The sequence below is a fragment of the Halichoeres trimaculatus genome, unplaced genomic scaffold (genome assembly GCF_033239565.1).
Source record: "Halichoeres trimaculatus isolate MK-OKI-2021-1 unplaced genomic scaffold, fHalTri1.1 fHalTri1_scaffold_13, whole genome shotgun sequence".
NCBI classification, from domain to species: Eukaryota; Metazoa; Chordata; class Actinopteri; order Labriformes; family Labridae; genus Halichoeres; species Halichoeres trimaculatus.
Genome location: NW_027437191.1, coordinates 26,060,285 through 26,078,553, shown reverse-complemented (window position 1 = coordinate 26,078,553; position 18,269 = coordinate 26,060,285). Strand labels below are relative to the sequence as shown.

The 18,269-nt window shown below is 39.1% G+C and overlaps 3 protein-coding genes and 1 long non-coding RNA gene across 5 annotated transcripts in view; 2 read left to right on the top strand and 2 right to left on the bottom strand.

The window, feature by feature from the left end:
- Positions 1 to 106: 106 nt before the first annotated feature.
- nkx2.2b (NK2 homeobox 2b) lies at positions 107 to 2,499 on the top strand. The gene is made up of 2 exons (XM_074685402.1): positions 107 to 625; positions 1,300 to 2,499. The coding sequence occupies exons 1-2, from the start codon at positions 403 to 405 to the stop codon at positions 1,845 to 1,847; spliced, it is 771 nt and encodes a 256-aa protein (XP_074541503.1). The 5' UTR covers positions 107 to 402; the 3' UTR covers positions 1,848 to 2,499.
- Positions 2,500 to 8,669: 6,170 nt separating this feature from the next.
- LOC141802244 (uncharacterized) lies at positions 8,670 to 12,698 on the bottom strand. The gene is made up of 3 exons (XR_012599463.1): positions 12,607 to 12,698; positions 10,899 to 10,968; positions 8,670 to 9,690 (listed from the first exon to the last, which is right to left on the bottom strand). It is a non-coding gene; the product is annotated as an uncharacterized LOC141802244 (long non-coding RNA).
- A 1,412-nt stretch (positions 12,699 to 14,110) lies between these two features.
- Positions 14,111 to 17,142, top strand: nkx2.4b (NK2 homeobox 4b). 2 transcript variants are annotated; one of them, XM_074684934.1, is made up of 3 exons: positions 14,111 to 14,601; positions 14,725 to 14,925; positions 15,590 to 17,142. In XM_074684934.1, the coding sequence occupies exons 1-3, from the start codon at positions 14,445 to 14,447 to the stop codon at positions 16,240 to 16,242; spliced, it is 1,011 nt and encodes a 336-aa protein (XP_074541035.1). In that variant the 5' UTR covers positions 14,111 to 14,444; the 3' UTR covers positions 16,243 to 17,142. The 2 variants fall into 2 exon arrangements, with proteins under 2 accessions (XP_074541035.1, XP_074541034.1); XM_074684933.1 differs by having other exon boundaries at positions 14,118 to 14,925.
- Positions 17,143 to 17,267: 125 nt separating this feature from the next.
- Positions 17,268 to 18,269, bottom strand: part of xrn2 (5'-3' exoribonuclease 2) — a 41,167-nt gene continuing 40,165 nt past the window's right edge. The window contains exon 31 of the mRNA XM_074684931.1: positions 17,268 to 17,424. Within this exon, the coding sequence (XP_074541032.1) occupies positions 17,362 to 17,424 (63 nt within the window). The 3' untranslated portion in view covers positions 17,268 to 17,361. The remainder of the gene's footprint in view (positions 17,425 to 18,269) is intronic.

The following is an 18,269-nucleotide window of genomic DNA, read 5'->3' as shown; positions in this document are numbered from 1 at the left end:
TTTTGGCTCATCTTTACGCACTAAGCGGATCAGTGACTCTAATAAATGTAAATGAGTCTCTTCTTCCTCTCTAATCCTCCATCGTTAAACATCTCCTCCTGCCCTCACGCGCTGCGCCCGGGTTTTTTTCACACCCTCAACCACTTGACCCCCGGGACCCGCCTCCGTCCTTTTTAACGGCTCACACTCACAAACACACACACTCTGCTCATGCCCTCCCTCGTGTATTTTTCATGCTGTTAATTCCTCCCCCGATCGGGCCGAGCAGCTCCGGGCTCCTGCTCCGTTTAACGGCGTCCATGGACCCGAACTGTTCGCTGTGAGCTCCTCTCTGCCGGGCGAAGCACCGCCGAACTTTCCCCCTTTTCTCTCTCTGCGTCATTCTTCCTCCAGAACCGCGTCATGTCTCTTGGCACGAGCACAAAAACTGGGTTTTCCGTCAGGGACATCCTGGATCTCCCCAATACAGCTGGGAAATGCGGGTCTGGGACCGAGGAGACTGAGGAGGACGAAACCGAGGAGGCCTCTGTGGAGGTGTCAGGCTCTATGAACGCGCCGGTGCTGGGATTTAACGGAGGAAGCTTCAGCAGGTGGAGCCGCGGATCCGGTAACCTGCACTTCTCATGTAAGTGGAGCAGTTTTTATCTACAATATAGAGATTTCAAAAAGATAGGTATTTGTTTTAAATATTTAACATTCATTAGTTTGTCTCTTTTTTTCTGTAAACTGTTCAGTATCAGTCCCAGGTTATGGTTCTGGCACTATTTTCTCGTGCGTAAAATTAAGAGTAAATGATTCGTAGCGTCCAAAAATCCATGTTTACGTCAGATATTCAGCAAATTTATCTCGTATGAATTTTACAAACTTGCTCAGTAAAATTATTAAATTCACTAAATTTTGATTAAATCTGAATTTATTTGCTGGGCACCCTGATTCATCCGCATTACCAGAGACTCTTTGTTTCAGTCTTTCCAGTACGATTGAATACGACGTGTGAAATCCTGTTTTTCATTTAAGTCACTGCCTCGTTATGAAATTTAAATGTTAAACTCAGTTATAGAGTTAAAATGTTTGGTTCTGTTTTTTTGGGTTACTTTAAACCAGAAAAAAAAAAACATTTTGGAGCACTAGGCTCGTTTCTGGAGAATATTTCTGGACCAAAAGAAAAACAACAACAACAACAACATTTCTCATCTGATATAATCTTTCCTGGATTTAATATAATAACTAATAACTTTAAAGAGATCAGTGGCGCAGGAAGTTTGGAGCTGATAAATGTTAATATTTCTCCTCCTGCAGTGCACGGTCTCACCTTGAACCCCCGCACCGAGCCCAAGTCTCCGGAGCTCTCCACGGATGAATCCCCGGACGCGGATCGAGACTCTGCAGGCGCCGCTGCGCAGAAGAGCCGCGGCAGGAAACGGCGCGTCCTCTTCTCCAAAGCGCAGACTTTCGAGCTCGAGCGCCGCTTCCGGCAGCAGCGCTACCTGTCCGCCCCGGAGAGGGAGCACCTGGCCGGGATGATCCGCCTGACTCCGAACCAGGTGAAGATCTGGTTCCAGAACCACCGCTACAAGATGAAGCGGGCCCAGGTGGAGCACAGCCTGGAGGCGCTGCAGCTGCTGCCGACCCGCCGCGTCGCAATCCCGGTGCTGGTGCGGGACGGGAAGCCATGTGACCGGATCACAGCACAGGACCTGGAAGTGACGCTCAGGTCCGGGCTCAGTCTGCCTCTGTGCGCGTACTCCCCGCTGCTTCACCCCGCGTACGGCCCAGAGCACCCCGGCCTGACTCAGCAGCACCCAGGGGTGCAGCAGCTGGCGCACATGTACCAGTGGAGCTGGTGAGAACGAACTCCCTTTGAGAAACACACCTGCTGAGTGGAGAAATACCTACATTCATAAAAGCCACGACAGGTCAACGGACTCGGCCTTAAAATGATCAGTTTTCCCTCCAGATGCTCTCCTGAAACAGGGGAAGAAATATTATAGAGAAGAGAAAATTCGTTTATTACAAGTTTGGTTTACATCGAAATTTGGTTTCATAAAAGTATTTTTCCAGACAGACTCTTTGCAAATTAAAAATGTGAATCTTTTCTAAGCGTAAGCCTCACTTTAAGCAGATTCGTTATTGAAATTTCATTTCCTGTGATTGAATTTCCCCTTCAGTGGCTAATTTTCATTTTTAACCACAGTTAAAGACTCTCCTTCCCCTCGGCTTGTCTCACACTGACCTACTCTTTGCTAAACATGTGACTGAAACAGACTGAAACAGACTGAAACAGACTGAAACAGTGGTTTAAATGGTTTCTGGAGACTCTCTTCATTGTTGTTGTTTTGGTTGTATTTTTCTGCAGGTGTCACTTTTCTCGCGAGAACACGTCTTCTCGGTGTTTTATAAACTTATTTATAATACTGTTGACGGTGAGTTGTTTTGTAATGATCTGGATATTTATGATGGTGAATAAAAGTTTGAGCAGAAGAGAGTGCTTTCTTTTTAGCCTGTAAGGGCTCTAATCTGAGGGAAATTATTAGACCCCAAATCGGTTCTTAAATATTATTTCATTCTTCTCCATAATCTTTGTCTGTAAAAAGGTTTTGTCTGTTTTCTGAGATTGTGAATATCTTATACCTCAGTATGTTAGCCTATATTTTTTGATTTAATATTTTGCTTTAAGGGGAAAAAAACTGCAGGGTGCATTCAGAAACATCATAAAGTGTATACCACCTAAAGTCAAACCTTAAAAACTTTTATTATTATAAAAACAAATGTTGTTGTTTCAAATGTTGATTTAAAAAAAGTTTGGAACAATCACTGATTTATGTAATTGAACCTGTCTTCAGGCTGCAGAGATTCTTAATTGATGCATTTACTCCTCCAGTGAATCCTAAGCATCCAGAGCTCACTGATGATCACAAACAGCGTTTTCAAACATTTGGATCAGGAGGAAATAATCATCAGGAGTCATACAGATTTAAGAATTCAACACTAAAGATGGATTTCTCTCCTAAATCTGAGATTTTGAGAAGTCTGGGTCTCTAAAGATGTCCTGAGATCAGCTCAACAAAGGCACACAGAGCCAGGGTGAGCCAAGGTGACCATTGTTAAAGTGACTTCAAGCTGATAAAGATAGAAGTATCTTCCAGCCTCACCTTCAGGAAGAAGAATGAGGTCAGTTTTCCCAGCCTTGGGTCAGGGGGTTCTTCTCACCTTGGTGCAGAGGTCAGAGGAAAACAGCTTCTCAAAATCTGACAGAGGACTTCTTTTAGGGGGGATAGAGAAAGAGTCAGATTCAAAGAAGTTATTCCAATGCTGCTCGCTCCAGGAAAGTCAGCGTCTCCAAACAGGTTCATCTTTAAATAGAAAAGAGGAATACTAAGTTAAAGTATTAATTTTCAAGTTTGATGATTTATTTAGTTCAGCTTGTTTATTTGTAGAATTAGGTAGACCCTGTCAGGTGTGCTCATTATTTCTGCAGGAAACAAGATTATCGTTTCATTTTAAAGGGTGTCACTGATGCTGCACCTAAACCTTTAAATACAGACTGAGGGTAGATTTTTCAGAGATAAAAAATGTGAAAAAATAACCCGACAATGATTTAGAATGAGGTTTTGTTTGTGTTTGAATGAATGAATGAATTGATTAGTCAACGTGAATATTTAGGTTTTCTGTAGAGTCGTGTTCCAGGACTAAACCTCTGTACAGCAGCACAGAAACAAGCAGCTCCTCCTCAGTGGGAGGCCACAAAAGAGAGAAAGACCCCCCTGTGTGTGTGTGTGTGTGTGTGTGTGTGTGTGTGTGTGTGTGTGTGTGTGTGTGTGTGTGTGTGTGTGTGTGTGTGTTGGGGGGCTCCTGTGTATTTCAGGGGTCAGAGGTCGGCTCATCTCAGAGGGGTGATGTCACAGTGAAGGGGGGCACCTGCTACAATAAAGGAGGAGAAAGATACAGACTTTAAAGGGACAGGCCACTGTTTTTTTTGGTTTTTTTTGGCTTGTGTCGCTGATTCAGACTCCTTCAAATGAAGAAAGTTATCTGCTACTGGACGTTAAAATCTAAATTGATTTGTTGTTTAAGAAAGTAGCTTCAGACTTTTCATCTTCTGTAACTTTATGTGAGATGTGTGAAGTTTCCTTCTTCAGTTTCAGGATGTGATAATGTATCTGATGCCAGTAACCGTGTGTATATCTGGTTTTCTCTTTTATTTGGGATGACAGAGGACAAAACAATGTGGGCCTCAATACAAACAGCTGTCTCACCACAGTCAGGGAACTGAATACAAGAAACAAAATGAGTCAGATCACTGAAAAGACACGGAAAACAAAAAATATTTAATGTGTAGGTTGTATTCCTGTTGGTGTCATAGTTTCGTATATGAAATTTCTACCATTTTTAACGAATTTAAGAAAAAGTCCCATTCAAATGTAAAATGGTGTAAACACAAAAGCACAAAAGTTTTGCAAGTGTACTGATGAAATAAGTTATTTGTTATGAAACATCATAGTATATGTTAGTGAATTAAAAATATTTCATTTCTAAAATTGATAAAATGTTTTTTTGTTGTATGGAGCAAGTCGGTGTGCAGTAGACATCAATGTTTTCTCTCTATTGGGTCAGTTAGTTTTCATCATTTTAAATGGCATTTTTCAATTTTTTTTTTTTACAGTGTAGACTGATGAAATCATATTCATGGTCACTTTTTTGTGTAATATCAGATTTTTGATATGAGACAGTAGTGACACTGAGTGAAATTTATTGGTTTTACCATTTAAATGCATCTTTATTAAATACATTTGTTTTTTTCTGCATATAAAAAAATACTTTCTCTGATATTTCCTCTTTTATCTTTTATCATTTGCAATTTTTCTGCTTTATCCTAAATTTGATTTGTGGTTTAAATAAATATGTGATGATTCTATAAGTTTTCTTTCTTTCTTAAAGGATTTTCTAAATTTGAATTTATTTGATTTCATTTATTTCATTTGCCCACGTCAGTCTTTTTCCTCTTTACTCTGTTTATCAACAGAAATACATTTAATGTTTTATTATTATTATTATTATTATTATTATTATTATTATTATTATTATTATTAAATTAATTTAATTTATTTATTCAACTGTGATTTGAACCTTTTTGCTGAGAAAATATTTAGCCCTTTCAGGACTACTTTTAACAAGTCGTTTTTTTTTTATAAATATTGAAACACATTTCTGTTTTTAATTAAGATTGAATTTGGATTTTAAACAAAGATGGTTTCATACTTGCTGTTCCTCTGGCAGTCAGCAGGGGGCAGCAGAAGCTTGGCAAAAACTTTTACCACTCTCTCACACACACGCAAAATATCAGGACCTTCGCTATGACATTAACCCCTTAATGACCACATCTCAAGCTATAAACACAGCTTTAACCTTACACTGTAAAATATAAAGAGTAAAGTTTAGTCAGATTACCTCTGAGGAAAGTGACTATAATCTGTCTCAAACTGAACAAACATAACATCTGTAACATCTGTATGTTTTTTTTTCACAATGTGGGCAGTAATCATATTTCTTTATAGTTAAAAGTAAAACAGTTTAATTATGTTTAATTTACATTATAAAGTTTAATAAAACAAACAAGTTTAATGTGATAACTGGGACACACTGCACTTGATTTAACAAGCTAGAACAATTTAACGTGCCGGGAAGTAAACAAGCACTTCTTTTTGTTGCATAAAACACTCACTTAACTTGACTTGGGCTCAAACAGCCTGATCAGATGGAGCTGAATGAACTGAACATTAAGATGAGATAACGAGCGGGGTAATTTAAACTGAATAAATGAGTAGATGTGTTGGAGAAGCTGCTTCATGGGTAAAATCTCAGCTTCAGAGATAAATGAAAGAGAAATAGGAACAAGTGAGGATGTTTTAAGTCCACTAATCCACTTCCTTCCCTCCTCATACCTGAACAACCTTAACCCCACCTCGCCGTCTCCAGATCCCAATCTCCTGTATCCTCACTGCCCTGACTCTCTGAACTCCAAACATCCACAGCTCTGACTCACTCAGTCCTTCAGAAATCAACTTAAAGCAACCTTTTCAAAATAAAAGCGTCCAACTCCTGACCTCTTCCATGAAAAATGTTTTGTTTTGTTTTTTTTTTTCTAACTTTTGTTGCTTTGAATCTCTCATTGTGTTTTATTCTGTGAGTTTTTGATGGTGGTAAAAATAAACTTCCACTCTTTTCAAATGTCCCGTCCATTCTAGAGGTTTAGAGCCACCAGGTGGCGCTGGCATCACCATCAGTATCATGAAGACTCCTTCCACTCATCCTATAAACTGCCGCCCTCTATTCATCAGACATTTCTGCAAAGTCCAACACAGGATCAGAAACAAAGTGGACTGGTCTCCAACATGACTCTAAACCATCACACAGACCCTGACTGACTGACATGGCATTTTAACACACTCACAAACTGACCTGCTAACGAGAAACTACTGCAGTGAACAGTTTAGAGTGTTCATCATTTTGAATGGCTTTTTTTCTTTTTCTTTTACAGTGTAGTAGACTAATGACATCATATTCATGGTCACTTTTTTTGTGAAATATCAGATTTTTGATATGAGACATTAGTGACACTAATTGACATTTATTGGTTTTACCAATTTTTGAGTATTAAGAGTTAGTCGAGTAAAGTTATTTTAGTGCGATGATTTGAAGGCAGTTGTTGGAATGGCAGCAGGACGAGATCTTTGGTCCATCTTTGCATGTACAGGAAAGGATGAAAGGGGCTAAAAGATGAAGATCTTTGCCCACAGGGGGTGCACAAACCAAGAAAAAAATGAAACCAAGTGATTAAGAGTGGAGGAAAGCCTGCTCCCAAAGGACCAGAGCTTCTGCACAAGTGTTTGTGATGCTGCCAGAGGAATCAGACCCAAAAGGCTGGACTCTGGAGTCTGTTTCATTAAATCCAATGCTCAGAAGATCATTAAAAAAGGCAGTAAAGTGAGGAGAAGATGAAGTCAGAGTCATAAAAAGGGAAGCTGTAACAGACACGTGGTGCAACAAGACACAGGTAAGACATGGGGGGCAGGAGGTCGTGGACCTGAAAGAACAGATATGAGGGAGGAACTAAAACCAAGGTAACCCGCAGATATGACAGTTTCTGCTTTAGATCTGAGTTCTGTAAAGGTTTATATCGCAGATTTTTCCAGAATATTCTTCTGATAATAAAAGCAACATGTTTGAAGCTTTGCCTTTGAGGATATGAGTCAGACTTCTATAGGCTCTGAATGACAGATGTTTTCAGTTTTATGATGTGTATTTTGGTGTACGCTCTGTCCACAAGGGGATGCCACAGGGCTCTGTATTAGGTCCACTTTTATTTGTAATCTTTATTATTTACCAATCTCCATCAAAATGTGTCCAGTTAAACATTAAATTTATATGCTGATGACACTGTTGTGTACTGCTGTGTTGCACCTCTTGCGCGAGCTGTTGAACATTTGCAAAATGCCTTGGTTGTCCTTCAAAATACTCTGCATGAACTGAAACTTATTTTAAGTGCAGATAAGACCAGGCTTGTGTTTTTAACCAGGTCCAATGTTCCTGTGCTGTTGAATGTTGATGGAAAGCAGATCGAGGCTCACACTGTTACAAATACCTGGGTTTTTATTTCAGAAACAAGTTGTGTTTGTCCTTTTAATGAAAAAAAGCATCTTGTTGCTGCAACTTTTTTATGATGATTTTTTGTACATTCATGCCTCTGCACAGTGTCTCCATATGGTCGATACCGCCTACCATGCCTCCCTGAGGTTCATAACAAAATGTAGACCTGACTCACCATTGTACTCTTGGGTTGGATGGTCTGCTCTGGTGACCTAGAGGCTCACACACTGGTACACCCTGGTTTATGAGGCAGTTCTTGGTCTGTTTCCCCACTATTTATGTGTTTATCCTGCAGAAAAGTACCCGAAAGTATCCTCTATGTTCTCAGGATCTCTTCATACTCTCTGTCCCCAACACTCAGACAAAAGCTGGGAAAATACTTTTGGGTTCTCTGCACTGACAGCCTGGAAACTATGAGGAGCTAGGGCCTTTAAATGTTTTTAAATCTAAAATAAAGGACATGGTGGAAGATTATACAAGGTGTTAATGTTTAAAGTCAGCTTTTTTAACAACTGATTTCCATAATGACTCCTTGATTTTAATCCATAATCTTGTGTTTCGTTGACTGTGCTTTGTCTCTTTGTGTTTGTGCTGCCTGTCTTGGTCAGGTCTCCCTTGAAAAAGTGGTTTTTAATGGAACCAACCTGGTTAAATAAAAATGCAATTTTTTTTTAAAGTTTGTCAAAGAAGAGGTTAAAAGTGTTTTTTTAAGAAGTAAGAAAAAGTTTTCAACAAATAAAGAGAACATTTGGAAGGAAGAGAGGGATGCATGTGTGATATTTCCCTCATAGATGTTCTTAAATGGAACTTAAAAGTAGATATACTTTAAATTCTCACAATAAGAAGAAATATCTTAATAAAAGAGAGGAATTACATTCCCAAAGCAACATTTACAGAGGTTTCCTTCTTATTTACCACAGAGAAAGAAAATGAGTATGGGGATGTTGAAAAGAAACTTCTAGCTCCCGGAGCTTTTTTTTTTTTAATCTGTGACCCTGGGTTTAACAGCACATTAAATTGGATGCTTAAATACTTTATTGAGCTTTAAATGTGTTAAAATTCAACAGAACTATATCAATAATAGATTTATTAATCAGGTGATGTTAAAATTCTTCACAGTCTGACAAAAAGATGGAGAAAAACACCTAAACTGACCTCGAGATGGCGCTCTGGAGCTCTGGTTGTCTTCAAATCACTCAGAAATGCAACAGAGAGCTCTTCAAGCACACACACACACACACACACACACACACACACACACACACACACACACACACACACACACACACACACACACACACACACACACAGAGTGAGTATTTTTCCACGTTTCTCATGTTTCCTGACGCGCTGGTTTTCGAGCTGCCAAGTGGTGCAGAGACGGAGCCTTGACCCGCTGCTCGACCTGCAGCAGACTCACTGAATGATTTCTGAAAAACACTTCTGGACGCGTGACCTTTGACCTCTCCTCTGCACGGTGTGGTGCTGTAGGTTGAGATGGAGTCTTTTCATCCCTCCTGATTCACACCGACATGTGAGGGTGAGAGATGACCTCGATTTAAAGCAGTAAATGTAGAAATAAAACTCATAGAACTGATGTGTCAACGAGGAAACAAACAGAAAATGCTTTGGAGAGAAAAGATGACGCTTGAAATCAATGATCAGGAGCTCTGTGCTGGGATCTGACTGTTAAACAGAGAAATTTATCACCATGATGGTGATAACACAGGTGCTCAGTAAGCCTGCTCTGTCCTTCCTCAGTTTCAGACATTTCCCCAGGATTTATCTCCACCTCTTGCCCACAGTGGAGTTAAAGGTGGATGTATTTTACTTTATGTTTTAGAAACCAGTTGGTCCAGACGCCTCCCTCCCCTCTCCCTCCCCTCTTGCTCCTGGTTGGAGTGGGCTGCCTTTTCAAGAGGCGTTCAGGGGCCCCAGCTGCTTGGCCTAAAGCTCCTCCAGAGAGCCGAGGATTAAACTGAGGGGGGGGAACAGTCTCCTCCACCTCCAGCCTCAGTCACAGGTGGTTTCTTCCGAGGACGTCTGAAAGAAAAAACACAGGAGGGTCTAATAAAATCTGCTGACAAAAACTGACATGAAAAATAAAAAAGGTCGACCTGTTGACGCAGACAAACTTATGATAGGATTCAGTGAAAGGAGAAACACATCAGTCTGTGTTAGAAATGTGAATTTAAAGCATATTTATTATATAGAATTTAAAAAGCCGTTTCAGCAGAAAAACTCATGTTTCCTCAGTGAAAATATTATCCTTTTCATATTGAGTAAAAAGAGAAACAGGAAGTAAACTCTGTAGCTGTTCTTTTACTGCCTTTCATTGTCCACAACACTGATAATAACGTGCAAACCATTCTGTTTTATTCTATGCTAGGGCAGACTCTAATCTTAATATATATATATATATATATATATATATATATATATATATATATATATATATATATATATATATATATATATATATATATATATAGCCAGAAAGATCCTTTAATATAATGCTTATAGTGCTGTTTATTTTTGATCCAGGCCATAACTGCATTTATTTAAATGTAAATTATATATATTAACTTTTTTCAAGGTTACATTAATTATCTGCCCACTTTACAATTATTTAGCCTCTATATGTATGTGATGCAGCTTAAAGCTATGAAACTAATTTTAAAAATAAATAAATGAAAACAAATAAAAAATAACAGCATTTTTCATTTTTTGAAACATATTTTCTTTAGCAAAATCTGAGAAAGCTGAGAATTGTTCACTTTATGCTCAGGTCAACAATGAAGAGTATCAATAGAGATGAAAGACTCACAGAATCTAGAGAAATGTACTCTGTAGTGGAGGTCACTGCATGAATCAAAAAGAGATATTACTTCATAGAAGAAATCACAAAGCAATGAAGAAACCACATCTAAACCTGATCCAGAACTAGTCGAACACAGAACACCTGCACATAAAAAAGTAACCGAAGCTGCGTATGCCCCTGGTTTTCTCTCTGTAAACTCTCTGAGTTAAAGTTTGGTTTTAGTTTGCTGGGTCATGTCCTCTGCTCAGTACCAGCTGATGTTTATTCTCCTCTCTGCAGGTTATTAACTCTGTTAAACCCAGAGAATCCTCATTGAAAAGACTGATTCATGAGCGTCTGAGGTCGAGGTCTCAGCTCTTCTTTGTCCTCTGGTCTGCAGGTGGATTCTTTCCATTGGTCTCAAACAGAGAGAAGGAGAGAGTTCACTCACCTCAGAGGTGGACGACACTGGTACTCAGAGATCCAAGGAGCTGCAGATGATGTAAATCAGAAGATGGAGCCTTCAGAGAAGAAAAGGTGTGAATGTAGATTCTGAGTTTGTTTCATGCCTCACAGTTTCTACAGAACCAGTCTTCAGGGTCTGCGGCTCTGTTAAACTATTTACACAGGCAGTCTCTCACAGAGCAGTGATCCTCTTCCTCTCTTTGCGTCAGAGAAACTAGGCGTCTCTGGAGTCTCCTTTTTGTTTTACACCCAGCCAGGTTAGTGAAAGATACACAACTTTTTTCCATTTCCTTTTTTTTTTTTTGACTCTGAACTCTTTTTTTTTTTTAATGTGTTGTCGTCTGATAAAAACAAGCTTGTAAGTTGCCTGAAACAATTGCATTTTTCAGCTTCAACACTTAATTTTTTGTTTTTGCTGTATTTTTCAAAATTAATTATAGATTTTAGATCCTTTGAAAACCATCAAAACATCAACATTTAACACAGTGCCTAACATTAAAAAAGGTTTTTTTTTTTTTTATAATTTACACTAAACTCCTAAAAACAGAAAGATTTAAAAGTGTAAGGTAAGTAAGTCATTCTTCAAAGTATCACAAAGGGAACAAAAGTCTTTCTTTTCTAAACTTTTATCCCAATAAACTCCTGGGCATGCATCAAATGTATTATATAGAAGACTCTAGAGTGCAAAAGCTGTGAAAAACACATGAAGTTCCCTGTGGGAATATTAAAATACAAAGAGTATTTCTACTATTTTTTTTTTCATTTTGCATGAAGTGGAAGAACCAGAGGCCTGCTGAGATCCTCACGTCAGAATCAAAACCTTAACTTTATAGTTATAGACGTCCCATTGTCCTCAAGCCATCTTTAGCTAATCACACAGATACAGACTCAGAGCTTCCTGACAGGTTTTTACAAATAAATTATTCCTTTTTTTTTATATAAAGTTTGATCAACTTTAGGGACATGTATGTAGGGATTAAGGTAGAGTACATGCATAAAGGGATTTAAATAAAAAAAAGTTAAAAAATAAAATAAAACAGCAAATATAAATGAGCAATCAGAAGGTGATCAGGCTTCACTCAGAGATAAAACACCTGGAGTTAAAAACACCTTTAAACAGACAGATTATGTGAATAATGCTCCAGATGCTGGAAAAATAATTTAAAAAAAAGAAAGAAAAAAGAATAGCTTGCGTTGACAAGATAAAATTCCAGCTCTGAAAACTGTAGGAATATCCTGAAGAGATGAAACCACTACCAGTTTTTAATTCATCTAAAAGAAAGAGAAAGAAAAACACATTAGTTGATAGATTATAGAAGTTCAGAGAGAACAGCTGGATGGATATTATTTTATATTATTATGTTATATTATATTATATTATATTATATTATATTATATTATATTATATTATATTATATTATAGTAAGAAGAACTCAACATTTTGCTACAGTTACAGTTTTTAAACAGGAAGAGGCACATCATAAAAAGGCTTCACTTCTGCAGTTCAACGCAGAAATTGTTCACAGCACAAAAAACAAAAAAACTAAAAAAAACAAAGACACAAGAGTCTTAACATTTGAATAAAGCCTTCAAACTGACATAACTTTGTGATAATCTGACTATAAAATGACAAAACGACTGTGAACACACAGCCTCAGCTCTTTCCTCTCTGACACTTAAAAGTTCATACTCACCTCCGATGTTTCCTCCAGCAGCTCTTCTCTCACTTACAGCCGGCAGCAGCAGCTCTGTCCCGGGCTCAGACTCCTCTCTGCCCCCCGGTGAGTCGTGGAGCTGCACGGATCAACGGAGAGCAAACAGCGAAGACTATTTCAATATTCCGTCTGTCTTTTTTTCTTTAGATTCAAGGATGGAGAATGAAAAAAAGAGAAAGAGACAGAAAGAGGACGCGAGGTGACGTGACGCTGCAGGTCAGCAGGTGATTGGCTGCTCGGACTGTTTACAATGAAGCTGCACGTGCAAAGGTGAAGGAAGCTGCAGAGCACTGCTCTGTCCACAGAGGGGTTTACATGCAAAGCGTATTCAAATAGTCAAGTTAAACGTTTTTTATATTATTTTAAATGAATTGTTAAAATCGAAATTCTTCTTAGAAAAACATCCAACAACATTACATTTAACCTTAATGAATTTTAGAGTTACTATTTTAATACTGTGGTGATCCAAAAATAAAGGCACTTTCCCCCTTTCTGTCAAACACAGAGGTGATTTTTTTCCACACTGACCAATAATGATTTAAAAAAACACAAATTAAAGAGGTAAAACTTTTTTTAAAAGTCACGAAAATCAAAAATTGCTTCATTTTGCAATCTAAATTTAATGGTCGTATGTATTTTGAATTTTTATTTGAACAAAACAAGCTTAAATTTACAATGAGAGTAATTAAACAGATTTAACACACAGTTTCCGTTTTTTATTATTTGTAAATATTGAAGTTTGTTTACAGAAACTGAATAAAAATCACATTTTAACACCAATGGATTGTTTTCACAAGACAATTTAAAAAAAAATTAAAGCTGAATAAAAATTTAATTACACATTAAGAATAAAAAAATATATAGGCTAGTCATACGATAAAAAAAATTGCTAGCTGTTGTATCTATTTCTTTATTTTATTTATTTAATTTTACCGAGACACAATTTTAATAAAGACAATAGATGAAAAATAAGTCTCTACAGTTAAAGGGGAAAAGTCTAAACTTTATTAAGGCAGAAACAGGAAGTCGAAAAGTTTCTAAATTCTGAGATTTATTCAAATTTAAGAAAAATACACTATAAAAAATAGATTAAGTAAGTAAATCAGTTTTACCAACGCTAGTTAAATATTCAAAACGTATTTAATAGAAGGTAAATATAGAAATGAATTAATTAGGAGGTCCTGATTTCAAAGTCACTCCGGTTTGAGTGTAAACGGGCAGATCTTACTCACATCCCGGCCATAAAAAAGAATAAAATACCTCAGAACAGCTGAGACATAAGTTTTATGAGACTGTGAAATAATTTTTGAAGGATAAAATCAGCTTTTTCATCTGAAAACATGAAGCTCTTAAACTGTGAGTGACCTGATATGTGGATCTAAAGTTCTCCAGCTCCAGTTTAAGACCATCACCACACCCAGTGATCAGCTTGGATCATCAAAGAGGAAACTTGGAGCTCATGAGACAGTTTGAGTAAATCTGTGTCTCTACGTTCATGTTTGGCTCAGAGCTCGCTGAGCAAACAGCCTCAGCGGAAGCAGAAAGTAGGTCCAAACCATTCTCTCCACTTACCTCTCTAATGTCAATTACCATTGTTGGCTCCTGCCGCCGCTGTGTCCGCGTCGCTCCGCCCCTCCGTGTGTTGGAGTCTGAGTCCGGCGGGATAAGGGCAACTCTTCTCCTCGTGCAGCCGATCAGCTGGACTTCTTCCCAGGGAGACAGAGGAAGCACGAAGCCGGAGGGAGGGAGGGGGACGCAGGCAGAGAGTCACCGGACTGACCCGAACACTTCCAGCCAGAGCCCGGGGGGTCCGCACCATGTCCTTCAGCCCCAAACACTCCACCCCCTTCTCAGTCTCCGACATTTTGAGCCCGATGGAGGACAGCTACCGGAGGTTCGGAGGGATGGATCCCGCCGCGGGGAGCCTCGGGTCCCCGCTGGGCGCCTACAGGCAGCCTCAGGTCTCCCAGCCCGGTATGCAGCATCAGCAGCAGGCGCAGCAGCACCAGCCGCCTCATCTTCACCATCACCACCACCACCATCACCATCACCACCTGTCCTCCTCCTCTTCATCCTCATCCTCCTCCTCTTCCTCAGCCTCAGCAGCAGCAGCAGCCGCGCTGGGACCCGGTGGGCCCTATCATGTGCCCCACGGGGTGCCACAGTTCTCCGGGGCGGTTGGTGGGTTCTGCAACGGGGGGATCGGGAACGTGGGAGAGCTGCCGTCCTACCAGGAGACGGTGAGGGGTGGAGGAGCTGCAGCGTGGTACAGCAACCCGGAGCCCAGATACCCCACAAGTAAGAAGTTTATCTAAAGAAAGTTTGAATCTTTTAAATCTAAGGAAAGTTTTAAGGAGAGGAAATACGCACGGGGCGCTTTGGCCTCCTGCTTTTACGCACGAAGGAAATTAAATTAGATGATTTGAAAACATGGTTTAGTTTACTGCATGTGTTTAGTCATTAGAAATGGAACTGAAGGGACTTTTTGCAGTATATTTATAATGTCTAATATTCCTCCGTATCGCTTTTATATTTTTAGCTCAAAGAGGCCTCTTCAAATTTTAATTCAGTAATGTTCACGCAAGTGCCAAAGAAAAGTTAAAAGCACTAAAACTATCTAATCATCCTATAATGATATCAATTGGCTAATTCATTAATTTATTAATTTTAAAGGACTTTTTCATTATTGGAAAATTTCAATATTTGCCAGCAGAGCGAGATAAAAGGGCACTTTTTCCAAAATTTAATTTTAAGTTTTATGAGGCAGGATTTTTTCTTTTTCAACTGAACTTTTTGGCTCATTTGTTTTTGTCTCAGAGTCTTTGAATGAGTATGTTTTTATTGTGTGGTTGAGATAATTAATGTTGGATAAACTAAAGGGTAGTGGGGGTCTTTTAAGGTGTCTTTCTCCAGTGATATTTTGAATTCATTTATTTAGAATTGTTTGAATCTGTTTTCTAAGTTTCCAGATTCATGGGGCCCTCGGCCGGGATGAACATGTCCGGGATGGTGGGCTCTCTCGGGATGGACTCCACCAAGTCCATGGTGACTCTGCACGCAGCGCCGCGCAGGAAGCGGCGGGTTCTCTTCTCACAGGCGCAGGTGTACGAGCTAGAGCGGCGTTTCAAGCAGCAGAAGTACTTGTCCGCGCCGGAGAGGGAGCACCTGGCCGGACTGATCCACCTCACCCCGAACCAGGTAAAGATCTGGTTCCAGAACCACCGGTACAAACTGAAGCGGCAGGCAAAGGACAAGAGTGGACAGACGCTGCAGGACGGAGGTGGTGGTGGAGGTGGAGGAGGGAGCGGTGGAAGTCTGTGTCGCTCCTCATCTGTGTCCCCGGTTCTATCAAAGACCGGTAAAAGCTGCAGGACCGACTCCAGCAGCGCCAACCAGGCCGGGATCAGACAGAGCAGCGCGGGGGAGGCCATGACGGGGACCCCGCAGCAGCAGCAGGTGAACCAGCTCTCATCCACGGAGGAGCTCGAGGATTTATCCCCGAGTCCGCCTCTGGGACTGCACGCGCAGATCAACATGACGCAGACGGACGCGGCGCTAATCGAGTACACAAACAGCATGATCGGCTCCAATTTACTATACGGAAGGACATGGTAGTGACACCCGGAAAAGAACTGAGGGAACTCAGACATGAGTTGGATTTTTTGGAGAACGGGAAAAAAAAGGCACCAGACTTCTTTTACTGTCTTTATTTCCGTGCGTAAAGCTCTGGCTCCTTTACGCACGCAGGGCTCAAAGGACGCGCTGTTTGAGCGAAGGTGCAAAAATAAAACTATATTACCAGAGCCAGCGACTAGTCTGAATGTTTCTGATTATTTTTCTCCCTCTGCAGAAAAAAAAAGTGTTTGTTAAATCTTTTTTTGTTGAATCTTCTTATGTTATGAACAATATGGTTTTTCAGTAGATCAGGAAAAAACGAAACGATTTTATTTGACGAGTTTCAGTAAGAGGTACGCGCTCCGTGCTTCCCGTTTCTTCCTACAAATTTAAATTATTGCAGGTTTAAAAATAAAAACAATGCAGCTGTGACGAAATATTCTCAACAAGCACAGTCAGGATATGTTCTTTGGTTTAGATTTTTTTTATTGTTTCATTTATTTTTACAAGTCCTGTTTTTAAATAATGGATCAGTTTGAAGCGGAGTTAAGATGGATATGGATATAACGGAGTTTGTTGCATGAAGGTATCAGAAAATTCCTGAGGAAAGGCTCCAGGCTGCAGATATTTTCAGAGGTTCAATTCAAGCTGTGGAATGAGAATGCTCACTTTTTGTTTTTGTAATTCTTCTGGAAGATTTATTAAAATGGAGTGACCTTTGAAGTGTTTTTGCTTCTAATCTAAGAGTGAATTAAAAGACTATTTTTGACCTGTTAGGAGAGAAGATTAATCCTGTCAAATAATATTATCCAAACATTTAGTTCCAGTCTCTCTTTTTTTTTTTTTTGGAACATTTGGACTTTTTTAGAGAGATTCCTCTCAGAAATAAGGACAAGAGACTCGATCTGTGACTCACTTGTATTTGACAAGTTTTACATGCTGATCATCTTAAAAATCACAAGTTACATAACACAAGTTTTTTTTTGTAAGTAAAATAAAAAGAAAAAAAATCATTTTACAAGAAGACATTGAAAAGAAAAAGATGACATGTCTCCCCCTACAAATACTCCCCTTAGCCCCCACTCCGTCCACATTTCCCCTAGTCAGTCCACTCTGACTTCATTTCCAGGTGTATCTCTTGGATGGGGGAGGGAGAGGGTAACCTCTGCCAGAGCCGAAACCCTAAAACATACAAACATGTTTGATTTAAATGATGAAATTACATTTAATAAAGAACATTCATAAATATGTAAAATACAAAAATAATGGCACTGAAAATGAGTTATCTGAGACAAAGAGAGTAAAGAAACAGAAACTATAAGAAGCATAATGATTAAAATAATGTACTCTGACTTTAAGAAAATTAGTTTTTATCTTTTTAGTATTTTAAAAGAATAAAAATTGTATCAAACAAAATTTTTCAACAAAATAAAGCCAACGGGACAGACTTTGTTCTTTTTCATCACATCTCCTCTTTGTTCTCAGCAGCAGATTTATTTAGTTTTGACATTTTTCAACATTTGAAACCTTCTGTTTTAAAAGGCGCTCAAAATATATAAAATGTCCTCCCCAACTCAGACAAATAAAGTTTAAGTTTTATTTATTTATTTATTTTTTCAGGAGATTTAACAGCGAGTCTAAATGTTCTGTGAGGATTTGACAAATCAGCGCTCGACAGGAAGCTTATTTCAAAATAAATGACTGAACGTAAAAATACTTCTTTGATTTCACTAAAAATATTATTTCTGAGGCCGGAATTTAAACCTGAGGTCTCCTAATCACAGAGTTGATAGTACGATTTCCTGCCTCCACATAAACTTAAGTGACGTTACACAAAACTCTCTCCACTTTAAGAGTCTTTGAAAAATACAGCAGAAATACAAGTCTGTGCTGAGTACACTGCAATACAGACACTTGGCTGAGGTGGATTTATAGACGTGACTGAAGGTGAGTGAACTACATCTGAAAAGTTTTTTAAAAAATTAAGATTTGACTGTTATCACAAACTTCCTGTCAGAGTTCAAACT